Source organism: Fulmarus glacialis, unplaced genomic scaffold, assembly GCF_000690835.1.
Source record: "Fulmarus glacialis isolate BGI_N327 unplaced genomic scaffold, ASM69083v1 scaffold7451, whole genome shotgun sequence".
Classification (NCBI taxonomy): domain Eukaryota; kingdom Metazoa; phylum Chordata; class Aves; order Procellariiformes; family Procellariidae; genus Fulmarus; species Fulmarus glacialis.
The window spans coordinates 1-18762 of record NW_009190797.1 but is presented as its reverse complement, the minus strand read 5'-3'; the positions used below and the strand labels follow the sequence as shown (position 1 = coordinate 18762).

The 18762-nt window shown below is 48.4% G+C and overlaps 1 protein-coding gene across 1 annotated transcript; it reads right to left on the bottom strand.

The window, feature by feature from the left end:
• Positions 1-16703: 16703 nt before the first annotated feature.
• On the bottom strand, positions 16704-18757 carry LOC104083064 (cystatin-like; the record flags this gene model as incomplete). The annotated part of the gene is made up of 3 exons (XM_009586427.1): positions 16704-16781; positions 17923-18036; positions 18629-18757. Coding segments are annotated over 3 exons (321 nt in total), but the record flags the coding sequence as incomplete, so codon positions are not given.
• Between the last annotated feature and the right edge of the window lie 5 nt (positions 18758-18762).

Here is an 18762-nt window from a genome sequence, read left to right as displayed (position 1 = left end):
AGTTAGTGTGTCCAAGCCTTGCTTTGCTGTCCTTATAGCCCCTCCAACAGCATCTCCTGGCTGGAGGGACCCCCCCAAAATTGTACTAGCATCCTAGTCAGGATCAGGAGGAAGGTGAATCCTCACTAGCTCTTATTGCCTCCTCACTATTCAAACCTCTTTAGAGCAGGTTTTCAGAAGCACAGACCTACTTTGGGTAATGAATCGTATGGTCGTATGTGCACAGCAGATGTTGGTAACTTGTTCAGTGCAGAACTTCGAAACAAAACAAAACCAGAATACAAAAAACCAATGTTATATTCTTGCATAAGTTTATGGAAAATGAAGACCCTGCCCTGCCTGAAGTGATTCTTTTCCTTTAAGGGGAATGAATAAAGCCTATCTCCTAATTATTTTTTAATTCACTGAGAACTGGGAAAGCCTGAACAGGAAAATAAGTTAAGCATCTCAGCAATTTATAGTCAAATATTCATTGAAAATTGTCCAGGCATCAGCAGTACTATCTAGCAAAAATGATCCTAAAATTTCAACTCTACAGGTGGGTTCGCTTCAGGGAAAGTTAATATCATTATATTTCAATGTTTCTTTCCAGAACTTCATACATAATCATAGCATTTTGTACACCAGCATGAAAGTGCATAGGCGGAAAGATGCTGATGCTGTATAGCACAATTAATTTCTCCAAGTAGTAAATTGACCCATGTGTCATGAGGGTCAGATTGAGAGAGTTAGAAAATGTTCCTCTGCAAAAATTGAAAATTGCTTGTATTACTATGAAGCTGTTTATTCTGCAGGTGCCAGAATAAATTAAAAATTACATATTGAGAAAATTGTCCCATATTGAGAAAATTGCCTCAACAAATAAGAGCTCAGCTCCTGTGTAACCACAGCAGTGAATGCTTCTATCTATTCAAATGGGTTTGGACCTTTTTTTGGGGGGAGGAGCAGGCCTCACTATTATCACCATTTTACAGACTGGGGAAACCGAGGCACAGAAAGATGAAGCAACTTGCCCAAGATCACCCAAAAAGCCAGCAGCAGAGCCAGAAAGTGAAACCGAGTCTCTTAAGATCCAGTCCTGGGTTCTGGGACACGGTGTCCCCTGGGAAGCAGTTTGGCTCCCTGTCACCTCCACCAAGGCTCTCTGCCAAGCTGAGAAGCACCCACAGGCCAACCTGGCCAACGTGCAGACCTCAGCACCAACAAACAACCTTGTAAAACCTCCGGTGGACCTGCCTGTTCCCTGCAGCAGATGGAGATACATGGACCTGCATCCTTGCCTTTTGGGCGAATGGGGAGAAGTCGGACGTTAGTGCCCAGAATATCATTCTGAAGTTCACAAACTCTGAATGGGGCTTCCCCCACCCACTAAGACTCTGGGGGAGCAGAAGAGCACAGCAGTCACACATCAACCTGAAGCCATGAAATATGTACCATGTACGGACCTACTGCTACCATTCACAAACAGGACGAAACATTGCAAGAGGGCCAGAAAAATCACAGCACCAAAGATCACATCTTTGGAAACATGGCATTTGCACAAATTAATGCAGGCTGGCAAAGACCTCTGGAGATACCTGGTCCCACACCATGCTCAAAGCAGGGCCAGCTCAAGCAGGTTGCTCATGGACCTGCCTGGTTGAGATTTGAATGTCTCCAAGGATGGAGACCCCACAGCCTTGGGCAAGCTGTTGCAGTGCTCGGCTGATGAACCGGGGAAATCCAGTCTGATCCTCTCTTGTTTCAGTCTATGCCCATGCTCTCCCATCTTCCCGACACGCACTGCTGTGAAGAGCCCAGCCCCATCTTCTAGATGACCCCTTTGACATACTGGGGATCTGCTCTTAGGTCCCCCTGTACCATCCCTTCTCCAGGCTGAACCTCACAGGGCAAGTGCTCCAGCCCAACCACCTCGTCTGTATGTGTGACCTGGGGCCATATCATAGCACCACAGAAATGTGCAGAAAACAAAAATCTTCCCCTGTGCAAAAGGGGCGGGCCAGGATCCGTCCTGCTCCATGAACATCACCATGCACATAATCCATTTTCTCCTGATTCATCCACCACCCCGCCGTCCCAGTTACTCTGCAGCAGCCAAATTAACACAGAACAAGTTTCCCTCTAGGATCAGCCATTCATCTTTCCTTGGCAGCCCCCCAGCTCCTGCCAAAACACTTTGTTCAGGCCTGCAGGGCTGGGAGTTTCAAGAGATTTCATTCCAGCTCCAGCACAGCCCAGTAAATGTGATTTGTGTCATTGCTAGTAAAAGGCCATGAGCTTCCTACTGTCCTGACAGTGCAAGATCTCAGGGCATGCCTTGGCCCAAATTAATTTTGACTTCTTTTAGCTGTGACTCTAGATGCGAGGCCAACTGCATGCAAGGGTGATACCTGAGGTCCCAGTCCACGAACACAACCCACAGTAGTCAGAGTGGTCACTACTGGAGTGAGCACGTAAAAGCATGTAAGCAGACAATGTTAAGAAAATATATAAAAGTAAACCCACCACTACTCTCAGACTCCTCCGTGCCAAGATCTCAGGATAACTCACTGTGAGCACCCAGTTTCTCCATGTGACTCAGACTGAAGTCCCAATCGAAGGACCCAGAGGTGGAAGGGTGAATGTGACATCCATGAAAAGAGATAGATACTGGAAAGCTTTTGCATACAATGTTAACCATTTCACTGATGAGGCTTTTCTGATGAGTTAGGGCAAAGCCCATTAATACAAGTGGAAGTGCACTAATAATAACTTTTTAGTGATATTTGGGTCATTAAGGTTTTATGAAGGACTACAAATAAACACAGTTCAGGCAACACTGACTTGTGCATCCTTACAGGAGCGGTGGCAGGCAGTCAGGGAGAAAAAGTGGCTCTGCCACCCCCGTTCTAACCTCTGCCAAATTTGTGTAAACCTCCCCAAAACCCTGCTGCCTCCTTTTCCATCCCTCACAGCACAATGGCAGGGTCTGAGCTTTAGTCACACGCAGTGGCTGGGAGCATCCCAGTTTGCAAGAACAAATCCTCACGTAAAGTACCATCTAAAATCCCCCTCCAGATAACGTGTTATTTTAATACAGAGAGGGCTTCTGCCTTGGAAACCACTGGTACCTGTGTTGGGCTCTGCTGTGCAAGGTAAAGTCAAGAGCTTAGGAGAACTGAGTAACCAGAAACCACCCTTAGACATCCTTCTTTGTCAGAACAATTTCTTTTTGGTGCAGTCTGGAGGTCTTACCCACTTTTTATGGTACTTCATAATAATAAAAATAGAACATATCAGCAAAACTGACCTACAATAACATTAAACATATTCAGAGCAAAACAGACAATTCAAGTCAAGTTACTCTGAGATGAACTCAAATTAGTGAATTAAGTGCTGTCTCAGATCTCCAAATCCTCCACAAAATGGCAGCGGGTAATCAATCAAATCCAAAAGGGGACAAAAAACTCCGTTTGCTGCTCAGTCTTGGTCTCCAGATGACTGTGAAAAGATGCTTTCCCCCTGCTCTGGCGATGGCCTCAGAGTACAGCGTTAGCTTTGACCAAGTGTCGAGCCATGTGGGTCTTAAGCAAGAGAAGTCGCCCACGACAGGCACAAAACAAACTCAGGTACTAAGCACAGAAATCAAAAGGTTTCCTTCAATCTTACTGTATTGTTTTCTCCTTAAATCGAAGAATAGACAATATAATCATCGGTCTGTCTGCTCGTATTGAAGCTTTGTTTCCAAACCCAGTAACTTAGGGTTGAGATGCAGCTGACGACAAGACAACCCTCAGTATAAACTTTCAGTAATTGTTTAGTAGCTATTTTGCTTCCAGGGAAGTAAGTGATGTAGCCTCCCACCTCCCCGAGCAGCTGTTGAGGAGAGCAGGACCTCGGGGCAGAGCTCTCTGGGGACTCCAAAAATGCAAATACTTTTCCCGTATGACCACGGGAGGGCTCGGCGGGGACGTCCTGGCTCCCCCAGACGCTGCCCTCATAGCAGCACAGCCAGCGCTTGTCGTGCTACCAAGAGCCCCTCGTCCCTTACTCAACATCTTGTGTTGACTCACATGCTGCCCCATTAAACTCCTGCTGGCTGTTAGCAGAAAATGAGGAATTTAGCCATGCCTGACCTGGGCACAGCCAGGACCATCCCCAGGACTCTGAGCTGAGCACTCCCAATTCATTTTTGTACCTTCGCAACCTTTTCCATTTGATACAAGACAATTTACAGTTTTCCGAGTCTCGCCTCAAACAGGGGCCTGTCACCCTTACAGGGAAGAAATAAGCTCTTAATTGATGGCACAATATCCCAGGAGCAAGAAAGCAAGCAGCAAGCAAACAAAAAATGATCCTGATTTTCTTTTCTTCTGCACAATGATCCCAATTATACCATATATCACATCATTTACATTGCCACAACACAGCCTTTTATATCTGCTTGAGTTGCAAGCCATTTAATCTCAGCCCACCTTTAAAAAAAGGCTTGTAGAAAATGAGACACTTGCTTTATGCTGATGCAGTTAAGGGAGCTAATTTCAATTCCGAAGCAAACAAGATTTATGCAAGTTAATAGCCTGAGGGGTCCAGGAGCCAACCGAGTAAGGCTCTTGTTCTGTTTTAATAATCCATGGGACAATCCCAGGTATTTACATAAATTGAATCCTCCAGATCTCATCTAATTTCCAGGCAATAATTTCCTAGGGGTGGAGGACATTTACCACAAATTTCAGAAGTGTGCGTATGACTTTTGCTGGCTTTGCACGTGGCCCTGAAACATATTTGGGGCAGCATAAAGTCAGTTTCCCACTTGGTGGTTATTTGCCAGGATTAAATACCACCGGTATCAAAAAAAGGTGGTTTCAGCGTCTGCAGAGTCAGTGGTTTGCTCCCCACCCATTGCAGGGTCTGCCGGTACAAGAAACTGGTATTCAGCAGCTCCAATATTTACAAGCAACGCAGTGGCATGTGTCAGCGGCTGTTCTTGAGAAAGCGATGCGAAGTTCTACAAAAGCATAATAGACTGCATTTCAATTAGGCCAGAGACCTGAAGAATCACTAAATTAATTTAATCTGTCATTAATATATTATAACTCCTGCAATTTATTGATCATGCTGGAGAAACATCCAGTTTCTGCCTCTTTTCTTACGGCAACATATTGAAAAACACCCAATTATTTCACCAACAGAAGGGAATATTTTCTTATGCAGAGCCTGGTTTTCCTGAGGAGTAATCACAATGAGCTATCTCCAGTGTAACATTTTTAGCAGAACTCAGGAAAGTTCACAGCCCTTCCCCACAAACTTTTATGTTGGTATCTGTATAAAATTTGTAACGGCCACAAATGCAATTTGTCAATGTTTCTTTGTGTTTGATTGCTTCTCTGAGCACCTGCCAGGTACGAGGGTAGTGAAGGATCTGTGGTCGAGGATGCACGTATTTCAGTATCCCAGTTCTCACGCCTCAGGACCTGTGCTTGCACAGGCACGACCAAAGCTCTGCAACTATTTTCGTCACATCTGGGCTATTTACCAAAACACATTTTCTATCGCAAAATGAACAGAAATCACAAAGCTAAAAAACAACCAAATCCATATACAATCACTCAAAAACGCAGTACCAAAAAATGAGTGCACAAACCCCTCTGCCACTGAGCCGCGGGACGGTGCAGGACAAGGCATTTCTCTGCTCCATTTCCCACCTCTCTGTCTGATCCAGCCAGAGCATAAGCACAACGACGGCAGCTCACGGCACACAGCTTTTTGCCCAGTGCAGGCTCCGGCCCCTGTCACAGCCGTAGGTGCCACTGGAGCTGCTGGAGGTTTTTTAGCAGAACAGGGAAGCCCTGTGTTTGCTCCTGGGCAGCTTCTGCAGTCTTAATGCATGCCAGGGGAGGCGTTTGCTGGCTGCAGTGGCATTTGATGTCGCTCAGATAAACCATGCTTCTGAACCAGCAAGCGTGGCTGATTGCGCCTGCCTGGAACATGGGTGGGGAGATGTTTCCTCCTTGCTCCAGACTGAGCGGACGAACAAGAACGTGTTCACAACACAACACGCATTTTTGAGGCCCGCTGCATGCTAAGCCCCAGATTACAAGCACAGAACATGTTTCGGGGCATACACAGCATCAGCTGTGGAGGACAAGCATGTTCATATCAGCGTTCCTCAAAAGACGGGGAGAAAACTCAGAAGCACTGAAGACTCAAGAATTATCTTAACTTGATCTCAAGGAACACGATAAAAGCTCTTCCCCACCTAAAGGCAGATACATTTGGGTTTGCTCTTTGCACTTACACAAACAGTTTAATCATCCTCAGAAGTAGGACAAGAAGATGGGGTGAAATTAGAATAATTTCCTTCAGTTTACGGACCACCTGGACACAAGATGCTGAGAGGCATCTGTTGGCAATGGAAATATCTAGGCAAAGAGCTGCAAAAATGGGTGCTGATCCTGCAGGAGAGCATCTGTTTGGGACATCCACGATTTTGAGGGCCTGAGTGAGGCAGCATCAGACCCTCTAACGCCCTTCCGCTTGGGTGACCAAAGCAAAATGCGGCTCCAGGCAGGCTGTATCAGACCTTCCTCCAAGAGGCACCTGGAAGGAGGTGGCCATTTACCTGCCAGGATAAGGGACAGGGTTGTGGCAGATGCCTGGCTCTGCTTTGCTTTTGCTAAGGATAAGAAACCAGCCTGCCTTGCGTCCCCAGCCCGGTCCTGCATCCCCTGTGAGATGGTGACCCCCTGTGGAAAGCTTTTAGGTTACACGTACGAGGCTGCAAGAGGTGAGAGCATTAGCTCAGCGCTGGGGAAAGGAAGGCTTTACTTAGCCCCAGGTATCTGGGACCACTTTTCCCTGCTGGAAATTCACCCGTTACTTTCACTTGCCCTGCTCCTCCCTGCTAACCATGCCATGTCTCTCCTTTCTGAAGATCAGTAGAGACACAAAAGTGGGAAAGGACCACAGCATCAACTTCCACTCACCGCCCATCCCATACAGAGGCAAGAGCCGCCAAATAAGTCCCATCCCAGGCTCCATGCACCCAGCGTTTAGCAACCTCAGCAACCCGATGTCAAGCACATCCAAGCAATCACCAAGGGGTAAAGTCACGTACAGCCCAACCCAGGGGTTTGCAGCCAAGAGCAGCCCTCCGTCCTGGTCCCGCTCTCCGAAAACAAAGACTGGGGTTGTTTCCCAAAGGGGGTGAGCAAAGGGAGCCGCATACTCCGTCTCCCTGAAGCTGACCTCTTCAGGGTAGACAACTCTGCAAGCGAGATCTTGCCATGCTGCGCCTGCACAGGGGCCTGCTCGCAGGCAGCAGCCCACCCACAGGAGGAAGCACAGGGGGCCCTGCAGCCCTGTTGCAGAGCAGAGCCCAGGCTGGACCACAAAAAGGTGTGAGTGGGGTTTCCTCCAGCCTTTGTGCTCTTCCAGTCCTGGGAGACACAAGTGCAATGGTCAGACATCATCTGTCTTTCAGGAGGGCTTGTAAGTCGGCATCTTCCACAAGACAACACAGATGCCCCAGGAAAATGCAGACGGTGATGATCAAGCCCAGGAAAGAGCAGCCCAAATGTCAGCAGAGGGATATTCTGGTCACATCTGCAGCTTATGGGCTGGTTTTGGACCCCATCACACAGCACCTTTCCCAAGGGTAGATATTGCCTTAACATTCCCTATGAAATAAAAATAAAACTTAAAAAAGTGAAAATAAAAATATAAACCTTGCTTGCCTGTGTCAGTATTTCAGCCCAGGATCCAGTCTATACCTCTCTGTCGGCTAAAGCAGGGTTTCTGCAGTGCCCTGCTCCCCTCGCAGCAGGTACTTTGGCACCACATGAAAGTTTCAAAGGTGCTTGAATAACCGAAGTGCTTAGAGGCATCACACCAGGTGACATATAGCCCCTTGTATGGGGCATCCCCTGGCCCAGCAGTGAATACCAAACACAAGATTCAATGAAAGGCTGAGAAACACTCTGTGACCTTCTCTGTGACCTCAGGGGGATTTGGGAACCCATCTCTTTGCTGTCTGCACTGCCAGTCCCAGGCACTGGAAGCCCCCAAAGACAGCAAGGCATCCTGCCACAGCTCTTGCGTTGGCTGCGTGTGCTTTGGGCAGTGTCAGAGTGAAGGAGCAGACGCCAGGCCTGCGACCGCTCACCAGGTTCACTGACAGGAGTCATCCCCAGGACCGGTCCCTGTCCCTGCTCTCCAGCTCAGCCGGGTTAGCATGGCCCCGCTGGCACCGGGAGGGGAGAGGGTGCTCACCAGGCACTGCAGCCCTTTCATGGGTCTCCTCTCAGCAGTACCCAGGTAGCGCTTCTCCTTTAAATTGCTTGAAGGACAATGGAAATGCTAAAGGTTTCTCCAATCCTCTTTAAAAAAAAAAGAAAAAAAAAAAACGTTAAGGCTGGCATGCAGCTTATAGCGCAGGTCCAGAGGCAGGCTCATTTCCAAGCAAGTCACTTCAGCGCACAGCGTTGCTTTAGATTAGATTGACAATTGTCTTCCACGCCAGGCTCTGCCATGAGCATCATCCCCAGGATGGGCAAGGATGCTGGGGACCGCATCCCTGAGACACGGCTTTGCACCAGCCTGGCGCTCCCGTCCTGTCCCTGCGCGGCGCAGCGAGCATCAGTCCTGACTGGAAACTCTCCAGATGCCAACATATGGGGGGGCAACGTTGTCATCTTCCTTTCTCCCCTCCTAGCCCCAGACGTGGTGAAGCACTGAGCGCTTTTCCCCTTTTGAGGACAAACAGACTAATTTCAGTGCACTCAGTATAAAATGTGATAGATACCTGAAATGTGACCAAAACATGTCAGTTTGGGGCCAGTGTTTAATTTCTCACTCACTACTCACTCTCACTACTTCCCAATCAAATTGGCTCTGTTGAGAGCCAAAGGATGCTAGGGCTTTTCTAATGGCCGGCACCGCAAACTCAGCAGAGGATCTGAAAACCTGTCAGGCGTTTTCCCTCCCACCTTCCCCACCCCCGCTATCAGCCGAGAAGCTCCGCGGTTAGTACTAAGCTGACAATCTTTGTGATGAGGTGGAAAAAATTGGTTTATGGCAGCTGACGAATCCTACCCCACCAGACCCAAGCACGGACCAGCCTTTTTCATATGAGTCCTGCCCGCACATCAGCCGGTCTCACCATGTGCACAAACCATGCTGGCTCCCCCCGTGCAGCCCCAGGCACACGGACATTGACATCTGCTTGGGGGATTAAATACCTAGCTCTACCCTCCTGTGCTGCAGACTGGGTTTCTCTACAGCAGCTGCTTCCCACAGTGAGTGCAGGCTCTGGGCTTTCTTTATTCCCATTAGAGGTGGTAATCAAGGGGTCAAAATGAGATTTTTTCTGAGCGCTCTTGATTTGTGCTGGATTGCTGAAAGCACGTCTGTGCTCCTTTTCCTCTGATATCTAAACTTCGCTGCTTCTTGCTTTCCCAGCACAAGCATCTGCAAGAAGCATTTGCTATGTTTGGGAGTGAGTAGTTTAAAACGGCACAGAGCAAAAAAGGTCTCTTGCCAGTTCTCCAATTTCCTATCAAACTGAGATCAGTGTCAGATTGAATAGGAAAAACATTTCCAGCTGTGTTACCTGGCTAACACAGAAAGCAGTGAAAAGACCTACTATTGTGAAGGAAAAATAGGTAATTAAAATCTGTACTCATCTTAACAAGTCCCATGAGTTTTAACAAGGGAAGGTCAGTGTAATTAGCCAACCTGCCCAGCCAAGCCATGCTCAGAGGTCCAAAGCTAGTTTCATTTTACAGGCTACTGCTCTTCTTGGAGGAAGGCTGTTCCTTAAGCGTTTCCAGACATCCCTCCTGAGACCAGCCCTGTGACCCCCAAGTTCACCAAATCACACCTCTGCACAACCAGAGCTCTAGCTTCACCTGGACAAGCTGCAACATGGTATGCGAAGAGCATCTTTTCGAATGGCTCTGGTGCCCCCTCTCCTCCGGAGAAGAAGACGTGCTCAGACCTAGCATGGCTGTGTTTGCAAACTGAAGTCAACCAAAAAACCCAGCCAAACTTTTCTCTGGACTTTTCCTCATCAGCACGGTTGGCTTCATCTAGCTTGGCTGGCCATCAACAAGGTAACGCCAGGCTCACTAACCACAGAAGTCTCCTGGTGCTCCTGTGTGGGGGAAAATCACCATGCTTTTGGCCTTTGGTACCCAGCGGTAGGAACTTCCCTGGGCAGCTGCTTAGGACAGGTCCTGGCACAGCTCGTCTTGCACCTTGGTCAACTCAGGACTACAACAGCGATGGAGCAAACAGCAGGCGAGGAGAGATGGTCACCAGCCCTGCAGCCGTTGCAGCTCCTGCGTGATGGAGGGTGGCGTTTCATTTTCCTCCCTTGTCATGTAGTAATTCGCAGCCTGGCAAAACTTGCCACTGCAACAATTCAATCAGGAGACGACAGAGGGTTGAAGATGTTCAGAGAGAAGTGATCCATGCTTCCCTCATCACTAGTGAGGGCAGGATGTCTCTGCACAGGAGGCCTTTGAGGGTGACAGCAGTAACCTCACCACCCACCCCACGGTCAAGGGTAGTTGACATTGTTGGGAACGAGGAGGATTCAGGCTTCACTGATGTTAATGTCCCAGGTTTTAAGCTGTTCTTAGATACTTCTGGCACTTGGAGATGGTAACTTTTCTCTAGGGATGTCAGGGCTTCCCTCCTCGGCCCCATAAGGAGGGAAGAAAACCACTGCTCACCTGTACAGATGGGAGGACTTAACCTATGACACGGGAGAGGGGTACGCTTAGTGTAAACATCACTACTTCACTGGAAACCACTCTTTTCTTGCTAACTTTTATATACAAGATACAAAATCAGTTCCCTGGCCAGGCCTAAGTCCCAGTTTCTGCTGCAGCTGGGGGTAGTGCCCTTTGCAGTACCTGTACGCTACGGGAGGACAGAGATGATGCTGCTGGGTTTGGCTTGTCTATGGGATCATCTTGCAGTTGAGTTCATGCACACACTTACTTCAGAAGAGTCCCTCAGGGAGGAAGTTTCACTTTTTAGCACTCATATAGGTTCCTATCTCACATGATTTTTTTTTTTAACTGATATAACATTTACACACCTAGATTTTATTTTAAGTTTCTCTTGGGTTTTTCCATCATTCTCCAGGTTAAGGGGAGAGGATGGAGTGATGTTGCCACACAGTATCCCCGACAGACTGTTGCTGAGAGTAGCCAGGACGCCTGTTTGCAAGGTGAGTGGCAAGAGCCACCTCCAGCGCTACCCACCTGCAGACATGGGCTGGGAGGTAAGTACCAGGAGACGCCTTCACTTGTTCATGATGGCCTCACCGCAGCTACAGCCAAATCACCCCAGGGTGCTTAAAAGAAAAGGGGTGGAGATGGCATGACACAAGGTATGACGTTTGTCAGCTGGTGGGGAAGAGGGGACAGTGCCTCCCAGCAAAGCACAGTACAAGGGCATCGTGAGTCACTGGTGGTTTTTTCTCCAACTGGAAGCAGAGAAAGGTTTCCCCATCGTCAGTCCTACGCACACACACACCCACACCCACCTCTGGCAAGGTCAGAAATAGCACCCAGCACACACCCCAACACTGATGCACTGGCTTATCATGGAGATGAGCAGCTGAGCTTCTCCTTTTCTTCCCTGTTGCAAAATCCTACAGTAGGAGCCTACCAGCTCACAAAGGTTGAGCAATTCCATGCGAGTGAGTGACACAGAAGAGAGGCTTTAACAAGTGTCACCTCGAGCCCTGGGTCCTGCCCTAGCGTCCACCGCCACACTGAGCCGTGCCCCGTGTCAGAGGGAGACAGCAGAGAGATGCTCATGAGGGATTTGCGCTGTGGAGCCTGCAGGTTGGCCACTCTTCTCACTCAAGCCAGGTGGGCACCAAGAGTCCTCCTCACCCCTCCTTGCCAAGCCTGGGACCATGCTGCCTGGAGAGGAGGAGAACCAGGCACCTGCCCTCCCACCTTCTCACCAGCGGGCCACCACCAAAGCTGGGTGACAAGACTCATGGAGGAGCCCAGCATCGTCAGCAGTGACCTAATGTAGGACACTTTCCTACTCAACCCTGCAGAAATGATCTCCAGATCACTGTTGCGTCCCACAATGAAAGGGATCTGAAGTCTTACCTCTCTAGTGTTGTCATCAAGAGATAAAGCACCAAGATTCAAAATGGGATGTGGGTTTGATCAGTAAGTTTGATCTCCTGAAGGATCCACACTACAGTGATTCTAAGGCATTGCATGTTAATGATCCTAGCATCTTCAAACACTCACTATGCCTCAGGCTGAGCAATACTGTACATCCCAAGCACATGCACATTGGCAATAGCACTGGGCGGCCCAGCCCTAGGGCCACAGGGTGACCTGGACCCTCACATGATCCTTTGCTTTCATAATTGCAGGAAATTGCAATTTAGGCAGTGTGCAGAGGGAAGTGTCCATACCTGGCACGAGTGCTGATATAGCTACAAGGATCTCAGAAAAACTCTGCAGGGCCACATCCCAGAGTAGCACAAGGAAGGGGTGAGCCAGGAGCTGAGGGGACCCCAGCACTGGCCATGCCCTCCCCAACAGGGCACAGTCCCATAGAGTCTCAGCAAGGCCGGTAGAGCCAAGGGTGGGAGAGGGTCCATCAACAGCCCCAGGCACAGTGAGGGGATGAACTGGGACCAGGGTCCCTCCAGGGAGCCCAATCTGGAGCAGGAGAAGGGGCTGGAGGCAAAGCTACAAGGCAGGTTCAAGGTCCATGCAGCAGCCAGGGCTGGAGATAAGGACATATCTAATGCAGCTCAGATGGGACAGGGCACCGAGGCCTGAGCTTAAATGAGATCTTGGGCCATGGGCAGAGAAGGTGTGTGGGTGAGGGTCCCAGATAAGGCAAAAAAGCCAAAGACAACCTGTATCGCATTTCTCAACACTGTCTGGGCTCTTCGGTTCTCATGGTAAAGCTGCTTTTCCCCCCCGCCCCCCCCCACAGACTCACACACATAGAAGATGCCCTTCAAAAAAGTCAGCTAGGCTGAATGCTGCCAGCCTGGTTAGATGGGATCAATACTTCTGTTTGTTCACCCTAATGAGGATATAGCCCCGCTGTCTTCAACCGAGCATGCCATAGTTGTGGCACACCACTAATACCCACAGGCTCCAAAAGCACCATGACTTTCACAGTTCTGTCTTAGCTGTGCTTTGCAGAGCTGGGAGCTCCAAGTCCATGTGAGTACGGGCCTGCAGGTGCATGCACTGCTAAGGAGAGCTACACTTCCTAGCTGGTTGGCCCTAAATCTCTCCCTGAGTCCCAGAGCCAGGAAAAAGCTTTGGGTTCATGAGCTGTAGCAGCAACAAAGCTCTGACCCCCCTAAGTTCAAGGAAGCATGACCCCAGAATTGATCCATCAGATGCATAACAAGAGACAACATGAAATTATTTCCGTGGTCACTTGTTCACGTCCGACATCGACATTTGAAAAAGTCAGGCAGCGAATGCAGCTAAAAATGAGGGCTCAGTGTTCAGCTGACCGAGCTATGGCCAGCCAGCCAAGCAGAAAGACCTGCCAAGCAAAACGCTCTTGGCAGGGGAACTTCCACTAATGCTTTTAGCCTGTTGCAAATGCAAAGTAACACAGGCCACAGTGGAAGGTGCTTAAATTAGGTCAGGCTTTTTTGGCATTTGCTCTGAGTGGAGAGCACGAAGAGACAATCACCAAGGCTGACGCTCAGCAGTTTGTGAGGATGGGGTAATCTGTGCCATTCATTCATGCCCTTAGTCACTGGCATTTCAACATGAAAATTCAACACCTTTGAATTCACATAAACTCTCTTTTTCTCTGGCACAGCCACTTTTTACCACATACTGTTCAGAGCTGCTGGCTAATAAATACAGCTAAAATGGTGGAAATGCCTAGTTACATCCATCTAAATCCTCATTTGTTGCCTAGTCTCCTTACTAAGGAGACCAGTACAAATCCAAAACACAGCACTATGCCAGCTACTAGGAAGAAAATTAACTCTAGCCCAGCCAAAACCAGGACACCCATCCAGGCCTCAAGCCAAGATGATAAAAGGGAAACACGGGCAAACCCACCAAAAGCATGACAGAGCCCCTTCACCACTGCCTAGTGCTTGTATAGATAGACTGGAAAAATGACAAGTGAGGGCACCTGAGCAGCTTGGCACCAGGATTTCCACGGTCAGCAGGGTTACTGACCCAACAACATGGCAGACAGACACCTGCACAGTCACTGACCTGGCCAGCAAGAGAAACGGGCCACCTTCATGCACAGCACTCAGAGGGAATGGGGCAATGATGGTAGGGAAGCAGGGGGAATAATTCCTATCAGATCTGAGCACATCCACAATGGAGATCCTTGGTGTCAGGCAACCAGCTCATCCCCCTGACAATGTGAATCAAGATCTGGCCTTGTGCTCACCGCAAGCTCATCAAACCTCAGCAGTGATGGGAAGATTTCCCTTGGGAGAAAGAGCAACCCACAGCAGATGCACTCCTCAGGAGCTGAATCTCTCACTACAAGCTTGCTTTCTGGTCATTCTCTTGTTTTGCTCTCCTTCATTAGATCTGAGTCCCACCCATGCCCAAAGATGTGGCTGTGTTAGCTCTCAGAGATATCATTTTTTAGGCAAACAACAGCAGCATCCCTACACTTCTCACCTCAAGCTGCTTTCTCCAGCCACCAGATCACTTCTGCAGCTCTTCTCTGCACCCCTCCCACCTTCCTTTCAAAACAGGACCACCAGACCTGGACACAGGACTCCTGGGCTTGAGGATTAACATAGGGCATGACAGGACACTGGACTCACTTTATCCCTGGGTGAGATTTACACCAAAAGGAATATGTATACTTCAAAACACAGAAAAGCAAAGAGACAAGATAGTAAGAAATGCACTATTAGAACTATGCAAACCAAGAAGCATCCCCGTTGTTCACCTCAGCACCTTCACCCACCTCCCAAGACTCCTTCTCTTGACCTGGCACCTTCCCCTGTTACCTGAAGATGAAATTTCTTTCAGGGGAATCCTGCTCCTTTCTTCCAGTCTTCCCCCAGGAGTAAAAACCAAAAGACCCCTCCTATTCACAATCCCGAGCTCCAGTCTCACTTCCCTTCTGCTCAGGGAAGCTTCCTTGTCTTTTTTGCTTGGATTCTGGGACACCACATCACAAGACATTGAAAAGCTACATTTTTTTTTCCTAGATCTGGAGCTGTCTTTCCCTGCGATACTCACACCAACCCCAAACATCGTGCCATACTTACTGAAACTAGCAGCAATGCGCTTGTCTGAGTGAAAGACCCCACCAGGCTTGTACATGCACTTGGATTTAGAGGGTTTGCTCACAGAACAAAGCCAGGTTTTGTGGACAATATCCACTTGCTATAGAACTACACTGGCTGATAACAACATTTCTTTCTTTCTTATCAGTTATTCACTTAACACCAATCACTAACTTCCCATTGTTTTTGCAGTAGGCTGTCCTCAAGCTAAATAGGTAACGGGTATCAGGGTCATGTGTCCTTTCCCATGCAGGCACAGTATCCCCAATTTCCCTGCAATACAAATTCATCACAGTTTAACAGGAAACACCTCAGCCAGTTCTCTTGAGTTCTTGGGTGCTGATCCTCTCTGCCTGCCGATTTAAAGGTATTTGCCCAGATCAGACATCATTCAAATTCCCCCCAGTTAACGCACAGCCAGCGTATAGTTCAGTCTCCCCTGACACAGGCTTGTCACTGATCTGCTCCAGGCATTTCTGTACCCATCTCTGCTTGTGAACAGAAGCTGTCACAGGTCAGGCACACATGCCAAAGCAGCTGTTCCTCCAGCTCCACCAGTCATAGTTTAGGTTATAAATGAAGTGAGCCAAGCTACTCCTTGGACCAGAAGGAAAACCCTGGGGCTTTCCACTCAGAGCTTTAGCTCAGAAAAGGCTAGGGATACAACTTGCAACAACCAGATGCTGTAGGAAGCAAGAGTTCCTAAAACACCTCAAAGGCAGTGCAGGAAGACACTAGAGTGGTTAATTCTCACACAGCACAGCTGCATAAACACATGCAGCCTTGCAACAGAACAACAGAGCAGCCAGGACCTGAAACGATCACAGCCTTAGTACAAGCTTTGGCTAATCTTCCCAAGATCATGTTGCATACTGCAGTGTCTTCAAAAGCAGAGTGTTTCTTCTGTGAAAACAGCTAAGGACTTCCATCTCTTACTCAAAACCAGAGGCCAGGTTAAGGGACAAGGAAGCATGGTTTATCTCCCCTGTGATCAGGACCCACATTCCTTCTCACCCCATTCTTTGGGCATGATAGACTAGGTCACAAATCAAAGCAAACCCTCCCTCCAAGACAGCAGAATCTCAAGCAAAACCACATATCACAGCAATTATTAATTAAGTTCCTATGTTTACAGTAGTCACTTATCAGGAATACCAATTTTTTTAAATCAGATGTTGGAGTTACTTTATTGGGAAAGCTGTAGGAAGACCAAAACAGCTGCTCTAAAATGTAATTACAAAGAAGAAAAAGTTGAGATCATACTGTGCTTTGAAGGAAAGTTATAGTTTAACTTGCATAGCACAAGCATACATAAGTAGTTGAGTTAACAGGTATTGATAAAGCCCATCTCAATTTGTGTTATTACTTTTTTTTTCTTTTAAATCTGAGCAACTGGTTGCTGGTCTCTGCTGGAACCAAGGTAGGCTTATTTGCAGCTACTGTCCAGTAGTTTCGTTTGGTTTAGCCAAGGAACAGTGTACACTACAAAGGTGCAAATGGTGTGCTAAGGAGAGAAAGAAAAAAGCAGTTATCAGATTAAGAGCATAAAATAGTATCATTGACCATTGTTCTACACTGATTTACTACCCCACATGATCCAGAATGTATGCCACTTCTGTGGCTCTCTAGATTTGCACTCTCCTGACAAGTACTCTGGAACACCTCTCTTGTTAGTACCTGCTCAGGATGAATCATTTCTCTCAAATAAACACTAACAGAGAAGCTGAGCAGTCAGCACTTCTGAAAATCAGGTTACCTCCTTTACCCATTCACACACAGGAAAGCTTTCAGCATGGGTAATACTCCAACATAAGCTCTCAGGCACAGGTAAGCACACCTGTACCGCTAATCTGTATGTGGATGTGTCAAATCATTGCAGCTGTCATAATGGTACACACAAGCTTCTAGCTAGGTGCTTAATAGATCACTTGTGTGCAGTTACACTTCTCACACACATAGGCAGAAACGGCATGTACACAGAGAAGCTAAGCCTATTACTGTGATTAACAGAAGTAAAGAGGTACTATGGAAGAACTAGACTCAGGCCAGATCAAGGCAGACGTACTTGGTGCTCTCATCTGAAAAGGTGAAGTAGTCCTTAAAGAGCACTGCTATTAGACAAACAGTATAACAGCTTGGTGGGCACAGAGTACAGGGGTAATCTGCCTCTTGTGATCAATGCCTAGCCCAAAGCACTATTCATAGTAATGTAAGTCCCCCAGGAAAGCACGTCAAGTCAAGCATGTTTACATCACCATGGGATAAGAGGAGCAGAGAATGGTATGGGGACTCAAGACACGGGACTGAGAGCCAGGAGACTTATAGGCTTGGCAGAGTTTCCTCCACATATCCTTGTGATCCAGACCACAAGCACTTTTTAAGAGGACTGAGGCACACACAGTCCTCCATGCACTACAGCCTCAGATCCCCACTTACAAAACAGGCTAAAAGGCCCTGCCTTCTCTGTCACCATCATCTGGCAAAACAAGTTCTTCAAGGGCAGTATCTTGTTAAGTGTAAAGGCATGAGGTCTCTGATCTTGGCTGGGGCAGACAGGAGACACCGCTCATACCTCTCTGTACTAAGCCAGCCAGAGGGAAGGGGTTGGAAACCCAGGGGCCAGTACGCTGCGCTCTGGAGCCTACCTTAGCCATCTGCGGCGCATCATGGAAAGCGCAGCTCTGGAGATCAGTTGCTGGCTTCGGGCAAGTTGTCCGCCCAATCTCAACTTTCATTATGTACTTGATTCCAGACACAATCTGCAACAAGACAAGTGGGCAGAAGCAGCTTTATTTGCAGCACATACAGAGGGGCTTTCTGACAAGAGAAGCCTAGCAGAAAGGCAGACAGTTTTCTGATTACATGATGGAAACCAGACTCCAAAAGTACAGAGGGGATTGTGTGTGGCAGCCTCCACAGAAGAGGCGCTTGGCACCCTTCCAAAAACAGGAAACAAAATCCAAGTAAACAAGTCACACAGTGCAGCTTCCTTAGTCAGTAAACAGAGACATGTTAATCCAGCAGCAGCGTAAGGAAGTTACTAGCTTCTTCAGTAATACACAGCACTCAAGGGCATTCAGATTGACAAGACCTAACCTATAAAAAAGACTTTTATTCAACTTCTATGGAAAAAAACCAGCTTGAACAACCCCTCAAGCTTGAGACCTGCTCTTTTTCCAAGAAAATCCCACAGGCCTCATTTTCAGCTGCTCCCCGGAGGGCACCAGCGCCGACCCTAACGCCCCCCTCCCGGCCCCCGCCCCCAACGCCCCCCCCCCGGCCCGGGGCCCACCCGGCCGCCACCCTTTACAAGCCCGTCCCGGCAAGGGGCCGGACCGCCCCAGCACCCACCTGCCTCTTGGCGCTGATGATCCGCACCACCCGGCTGGAGTAAACGTCGTTGCTGGCCTTGTTGTACTCTTCCATGGCGAACTGCAGGGCCCGCTGCAGGCCCTCGTCGTTGGTGGGGCTGTCGATATCCACCG